Source organism: Alosa pseudoharengus, unplaced genomic scaffold (genome assembly GCF_046254945.1).
Source record: "Alosa pseudoharengus isolate Yale_2024_CS ecotype anadromous, Long Island Sound unplaced genomic scaffold, YU_APseudo_1.1 YU_APseudo_1.1_scf_18, whole genome shotgun sequence".
Classification (NCBI taxonomy): Eukaryota; Metazoa; Chordata; class Actinopteri; order Clupeiformes; family Clupeidae; genus Alosa; species Alosa pseudoharengus.
Genome location: NW_027468650.1, coordinates 27,956,049 through 27,963,844, shown reverse-complemented (window position 1 = coordinate 27,963,844; position 7,796 = coordinate 27,956,049). Strand labels below are relative to the sequence as shown.

General features: G+C 46.3%; 1 protein-coding gene across 1 annotated transcript in view; it reads right to left on the bottom strand.

Moving 5' to 3' along the window:
- lancl2 (LanC lantibiotic synthetase component C-like 2 (bacterial)) overlaps positions 1-7,796 on the bottom strand; it is a 47,755-nt gene that overhangs the window by 6,355 nt on the left and 33,604 nt on the right. Inside the window, exons 5-6 of the mRNA XM_076291346.1 lie at positions 5,396-5,542; positions 1,359-1,541 (exon numbers count right to left, since the gene is read on the bottom strand). Of these exons, the coding sequence (XP_076147461.1) occupies positions 1,359-1,541; positions 5,396-5,542 (330 nt within the window). The remainder of the gene's footprint in view (positions 1-1,358; positions 1,542-5,395; positions 5,543-7,796) is intronic.

Here is a 7,796-nt window from a genome sequence, read left to right as displayed (position 1 = left end):
GACCACAGACTAAAGCTAAGCTAGAACAGCCTGAAGCCCACTGTGTGTCCACTGCCTTCTTCATCAGTCAGCAGCACAGACTAATGCACATTTTTATCCAATCACAGAGAACTGATGTGCTCCACTTCTTTTAATAAGGAAAGATTGTAGTTTTAAAATGTTTCATATTCAGATAAATATGTAGAGGAAATTTTCTAGAAATTACTATGAAAAATGGGTGTGATTTCCCACGGAGCCGTGGCTGTAGCTGTCGTGCGGTTCTCTGTTTGGCCAGCAGGTGTCACTGTGGTTTGCCTGGAAGCGAAGGGGGATGACATTTAGCTGAAGCCGGCTTCACTGCTGGCCCCTCGTTAGCCAGGTCTGGACGGCTACGCTTCTCCTGTGGGGTTTCAGACTAATCGCCTCAGAGAGACACCAGTCTGACAGCGTCAGGAAGCCCAGAGCATGACGGGTGACATATCCCTCATTACTAGTAATGTGGAGAATCCTCCGAAACTTCACAGCAAGCCCGGAGGGACCGTCCACCAGCCCAGCACATGTCACTGGGGCGACAGCGCTGCTGTCAGAAAACACTTAATAAGACCAAAGCAAGCCAACATACAAGCACACCAGCAACAAGCACACAAGAGACTAGATTCAGTTATTTCAGCCGATGTGAGTGTGCTTGTGTGTGTGCCCCCAACGTCGTCTTCCAGGCAGCGCTGCTACCATCGACTTAAAGGCACCTTATCCTAAACCATAACCCTAACCTTAACCCATGCCTAACCATAGCACCTTCCAGGCAGCGCTGCCTTGAAGACAACGTCTGTGGCATAAAACACTAAGAAACTGTATGCATGTATGTATGTATGTATGTATGTATGTATGTATGTATGTATGTATGTATGTATGTATGTATGTATGTATGTGTGTATGTATGTGTGTATGTATGTGTGTATGCCTCATCACTAATCTAATGTGGTTTGACAGGCATGTGTGTTTGTGCAAGCACAGTAATGATTGTGCATGCATGCATTAGGGTTGGGCCATATCTACCCAACTAGTATATGACGATGCCTACTGTACATTGTGATGGATGGATGTTGACATTGCAATATATTTATAGATGGATAGATAGATAGACTAATTAATGAATTACTAGGGATGGGTCAAAAAACGTATAAACGTATGCAACCATCATCTCGGGTTAAAAAGTATTCCCTTGTTTTTGCTTATGAAGAAACGTAAAAGAAACGTGTTACTACCACCAGAAGAGGCAGAAGAAATCACAGTGTTGGGCACAACTAGTGTATCTGTTTTGTATGCTCATCTGTGTGTGTGTGTGTGTGTGTGTGTGTAAAGGTAAATGAGCATCTCACCTTGTGTGCCATGAGGAGCATGTGAATAACGCCCGGGGCCCCGTGGCACCAGTGGACAAGCCTGTCCGTCTCGTTGCTAAGAGACGAGGGGTAGTTGCCGGAGCGGAACTTTTTGTGCCGGACATAGTCAATGCTGGGCCGCACCAGTTCATTCAGGATATCGGGATTCACTTTAGCAATGGGCTAGTAACAGAGAAAGAGAGAAATAGAGAGAGAGAAATAGAGAGAGAGAAAAAGAGAAATAGAGAGAGAAAGAGAGAGAGAGAAAGAGAGAAAGAAAGAGAAAGAGAGAGAAAGAGAGAGAGAGAGAAAGGGAGTTAACAAACATGAAGAGCTGAGTAAGTGTACAGAGAGTTATTATGTGCTGAATTTGACCACCAGCGGGAGTGTGTTTGTGTGAATGTGTCTACATTAGGCTTTGGAACTGGGAGGCATGCTCGCTCATGCTCTATTAGTGTGAACTGCTGCATTAACACACACCTCTGATAGAACTCAGGGCTGAGACTGGGTTGCTGTGGTGCTTTTGCTCCTAAAGTTCCTTTACCTGGAGTCACCTCACACTCACACACACTCACACACACACACATACATTTTTTTAAACACGCTCACATATACACAGCAACACACACACAGTCGCACACACTCACACCAGTGTTCAGTGAGAAGCACGCTGTCGTGTTGCTGCAGTGGCGGTATCATGATGCGTTAGCGCGCGGCAGCCACAGAGCACAAGCAGTGGAGCGTGTCCATCTGCGTCACTGTGACGACAGGCCAGTTGCCATGGCAACACCACTTCCACCACACCACACCACACCTTGCGGAGGCAACAGCTCAATTATTCCCCCTGCTCTCCCACCAAGACCACACACACTCACACACACTCCACAGGGAGTAATCAGGTAACTGCTAATAACACTTTAAAGGGTTTTTAAGGCTGAATAATAAAACAAAAGAACACAAAACTATCCTACACACTCACCACCCCCACCTCTGTAACACTGGCGATTAAGGAACAGTCCTCAATTAAATATAGAAACACACAGCTCTCTTCTGCAGACTGTGTCCAGTGGTGTGTGTGTGTGTGTGTAGGATATTAAAGAACAATCCTGCGAAAGCCAGTCCAATGCAAAATAAACCACATTTCAGAGAAAAGCAGGAGAAGACCAGCAACAAAAATACATCCCATACAGGAGTCTTTTCATTCACTGAAACTTCTGCAGCAGTTATTTCCCAGCATGCCGTTTTAATCCTGGCACAGTGGTTTATCAGGGACACAGAGAAAAGGCAGGGACTCAGGGAAATTCATGAATTCTAAATGAGCGCGTCTTTCTTTCTCTCTCTCTCTCTCTCTCATACACACGCACACACAGAGCTGGATGACTGGAGCAGAATGTCTCTCTAGGAACAGAGGCACACACTAGCACAGCTGACACACACGCGCGTGCACACACACACACACACACACACACACACACACACACACACACACACACACACACCTTTAAGCCTGAGATGCTTATGTGTGTGTGTTCAAGGACTGTAGAAAAAAACCCAAATCACTGGAAATCCCCCAGACCACATGATGGAGAGCAGAGGAAACAGGAGGAATGAGAAAGTGAATGAATGAGTGAGTGAAGAAAGATGGTAAATAGAGAGATAAAAGAGTGATGGTGTATAACAATTAAGCAGTCACACAGTGGGGAAAAGGGAGAAAGAAAGAAGGAGGGAGAGAGCAAGGGGGAGAGAGAGAGACAGAGAGGGAGAGAGAGGGTTGTACTGTATGGAAAGGCAAAAGGGAGGAGTAGTCCCCAGAGATGGAGAAAAAGAGGGAACAGAGAGAGATGGATGAGGATAAGAGCAAGTGTAAACGTGGTCAAACAGGGAGAAGGAAGTGTCATGTTTCTCACACACCAACACAGAACGGTTATCATCCTACGCAGACGCTTAATAGTGCAATTATTTCCCTTCGGAACAGATCAGACCTATTTACCGGCCGCTGGTTGGACCCACGGAGATGGCTAGCGTTACCTTTAAAGGTCACTCAGGGTGCTCTTTCTGGGCCTACTTAACTCTTCCTGCCACCTGAACCCTTTTCTGCAGCGCAGACGAAACCCAGCAAATCATTACTTTTGATTAAATACCAGCAGCGAGACAGACCGGCCGATTCCACTTTTATTTATTCATTTCCTCTGGAGCCAGACGAGGGGTCTGGTGGAAATGTTAAGTAATGGAGCGAGCGGCTTTAAGCTTATCTCAGGGCTAATGGCCGAGGGAGTGGGGGGTCTTTCGAGCCAAGCTCAGCACGCCTCAGCAAAGCAACGCCAAGCAAAGAAAAGACCCCAGAGGCCCAGACAGACATTTTGTTTACAGCTTCAATACTCTAAAAGTTGCCCATACATTATTCATCTGCTTAAAAGAGCACTAATCAATCGGAGTGACTCACAGCTATTGAGCTTTCAGTTTGAGACGAAGAATACGTGTGTGTGTGTGTGTGTGTGTGTGTGAGAGAGATGTTTATTTCTGGGGACTGGACTGGATTAGCTGATTTACAATATCTGATAAAAGAGCAAACTTAGCAGCCAACTGATTTACTATTCAGGTGTGTGTGTGTGTGTGTGTGTGTGTGTGTGTGTGTGTATGTGTGTATCTAATCTACATACATAAGTGTATAATCCTTTGCATAAGTGATCAGCGCGGTCTCTAGGACTGTATGTCTCTATCTTCCTGCCTGATTGCACAGATGTGAACATGCACTTGAGCACACACACCTGAGCTCCCTTGTCATAACTTTTTTGCCACACACACACACACACACACACACACACACACACACACCTGAGCCTCCTTCTCATCACCTCTGTGCCTCCCACTTCAGGTGATCCACTGTGAAGAGCAGGGTTTCATATACATTCAGTTTGCCATCGTGACCCCACTTGCCATCGTGACTAATCCACCAGTGACACAGCAGCCTCTGACAGAGGAGCAAAGCTCTTCCTCATGGGGGAATAACTCCTTCCAAGGGTCTCTGATTGAGTCACTTTAATAGGGGCGAGACATAGAGGCAATTTACAAAAGGAACAATGGCAAGGGTTATGAATTAGTATTCACTGTATGGGGCGCCATTCATTTAACCAGTAGGCTACCTTTCACTGATGAAATTGCATATTAAAATGCACTTTTCTTGTTAGCATTAATTTGGGTTCATTCAAGTGAAGAGCACTTATGTCAATGAAAGCAGCGACTTTCTCCACAATGGAATTCTGAATTAAATCAAGCTTAAAGTTTAATATGGGAGATGGAGGTTGTCAATGTGTGTGTGTGTGTGTGTATAAGTGTGTTAGCCCTTTTGCTTTGCGCTGTGATACACAAACTGCAATGTCACAAAAGGTGAGCGGAACTAAATCTCATGTCTATCAGTAGCAGATCTCTGGACATGTTCTCCGTGTGTGTGTGTGTGTGTGTGTGGGAGAGAGAGGGAGAGAGAGTGAGTGTGAGTGAGTGTGAGAGAGAGGGAGAGAGAGTGTGAGAGAGAGGGAGAGAGAGTGTGAGTGTGTGTGAGAGAGAGAGAGAGATAGATAGAGAGAGGGGGGGGGGGGTGGTTGCGAATGACTGCGATAGGGAGTGTGAGAGACACTAAACCCCCTAAAGGTAGTCTCTACTGAGACTGCATGAGAGAGCATGTCTCTACTGGCTACCATTACATGAGCACTGATTGCCATACTAATTAGTCCCGGTGCAGTGCGGCAGTGACCCTGAGCAGTCCTCACCTTATGCATACAGAGAGAACAGAGAGCAAACAGCCACTGCACACACACCTCCTGCCAAATTAAGCCCAGCAGACTCTTCCCCTGCTGACCTGCAAAAGAGCCCAACTCTTGGCTCAGTGGTAGCACCCCAGGTGTGTGTGTGTGTGTGTGTGCGTGTGTGTGTTGAATCTTGATGAGGGTACACTCAATGTGTGTGTGTGTGTGTATGTGTGTGTGTGTGTGTGTGTGTGTGCGCGTGTGTGCGTGTGTGTGTGTGCATCGCAAACTAACCTGCATGAGCGTGAAGTAGATGCCGGCCAGCCCGTGTGCGGCGCCAACGTACTGCTTCTTATGCCACTCGTACAACAGCGGGCAGCGCTCCGTCTTCTTCTCCTCTTTGGATAGGTTCTTCCCCGACTCCAAGATGGCCGTCACCACCTGATAAAGACAACCACAGATCGGTCAGTGACCTGTAAGTCAGTTTTAGTGAATTATTGTAGTTGTGTGTCGTGTACATGTGAAGTAGCTACAGTAATATGCTCTCAGTTGCCTTGGGAAGACTGGGCATCCTAAAAAGATACAATAACAGAAGAGACCTTGATCACAATACATAGGCTACATAATCACACACACACACACAAAACACTATCGTCATCGTTTTAAACCTGCCAATAGCGCGCCAGGTGGATAAGCCAGTTTGTGATTGGCCCCAGCAAAAGTGTAACAGAAGCAGGAGAAAGAGATGTACAGGTTTCCAGCCTGAGCTGCAGGGCGGAAAAGAAACCGCCGTCAGATCAGGCTGAGTTCACCCAGCCTACATGCTGTCCCCATCAGCTCAATGTTTCCACAACGGAGCGCTTGTTATTCCCCAGCCAGCCAGGCTATGCCACAAAACATTACCATTCATCTTGGTGCATCTTCTTCGACCCCAACTACAGAACAAAAACTGTACAAAACTTGTAATGACTGATGAACAACTTCATTGGCTTTGAGCATGCAGCTTCTGTCTCAAGGTGTTGCTGGTTCTCTAGAATATCGGAAGAGCCATTCTTGCAACTTGCTCTCCCCCGACCTGGAGAATCATGAATTGCTGATGAATGGCTCTTCAGAAATGACCTGTGCCTGTTTGCAAACTGATCCACGTGTACTGTGTCCAGGGGGTGAGGGGGCTAGCCATGAGTGGGATTTTGGACAGCTGTGTAAAATACAAACACTCCACAACTGCAGGGGGAGCCCCGGAGCAGAGTCTCCTAAGCAGACAACCCTGAATCGGCATTGGATATCTTTTAAGCTCGATTCCCCCACCTCGACCCCTCTGCTCAGCAGATGAATGCCTGTTGTCTTTGCCTTTTCTCAGCAGCAGGAGATCACACTTTGCACGTCATCACTCTGCGTTGGAGGGACCCTAGTGGGGGAATGATCCACCAAGTGCTGTCCCTTTCAGCTAAACTTTTACCTAAAACGATAGCTGTGTTCTATCATTTTCTTATTTATTTATTTTTTTATTGTTTAACATGTTATTTTAAAGGGACACCAGGCAACGTTTTTGTGTTAATTAATCATCTTCGTAAGTCAGTATATGGTTAAATGACTCATTACAGGGCGAATGAAGGCTCTCTCGCCCGCCCCTATGCCTGTAGGAAGAATATCCTACTTGCAAGTTCGGTGTATCCTACCCGCCGACCTTCAGTCTCACAAAGTTTCAGACATCGCGAGAAGCAGGATCAGTTTACATCCTGCATCCCCAGCACAGAGGCAGGCTAACGAAACGCTAGCGATTGTTGCAAACGTGTGTATAGTGGCAGAGCCAGCGAAGATGCAGCGAAAACCCTTGACGGAAGATGCAAAGAAAAGGAAGAGCTTCATACCTAGCGAGGGCTCGCACACGTATCGACACGTACAGACGGTAGGGGGAGCTTTGTAGAGAAAAAGCATCAGGCTTGCCTGGTATCCCTTTAAGTCCCTATGGATAAAATTATCTGCTGGATACCTTAACTATATCTACAGTATAGGCCTAACTAATAATAAAGCACATGAATGCAATTCATTAAGCCACAACAGTATCAAGCATACAGTATATACTGGTCTCCTCATCTACTCACTGGTCATGTCCATTATGACACTCAGACCGTGATTCAGACTGAATAGAGCAGAATCTGCCATCCATGATGAGCAGGTTAATGTCAGGCTAAAGGCTGAATATCAGAGATGGATGCTACTGGCAGGAGAGAAGCGAGGGCAGAAAGAAAAAGAGCAATGGAGAGAAAGAGAGAGTGACTAAAAAAAGAGAGAAACACAGAGAGAGAGAGAGAGAGAGACATAGAGAGAGAGAGAGAGAGAGAGAGAGAGAGAGAGAGAGAGAGAGAGAGAGAGGAAGAGGGGAAATAAAAAGACTGTTCACAGTCAGACAGGTGCATAGAATTGCTGCAGTTTTAGGCCACTCCAGGAAAATCACCTGACTGCTCATCGAAAAGTGCCTCAGGGTATGGATATGGATTTGCTGTGTGTAGTTGTGTGTGCAGGTAGTGTGTATGTTGGAGAGTGTGTGTGCTGCAGCAAAGGCCTAGGGCAGGCTAGGCATTCCAGTACAAATGTATGTGAATATTTGTACCAGTTGTGTTAGTTGAGGGCTTGCATGCAAATGTGATTGTGTGTGTGTGTGTGTGTGTGTGTGTGTGTATGCGTGTGTATC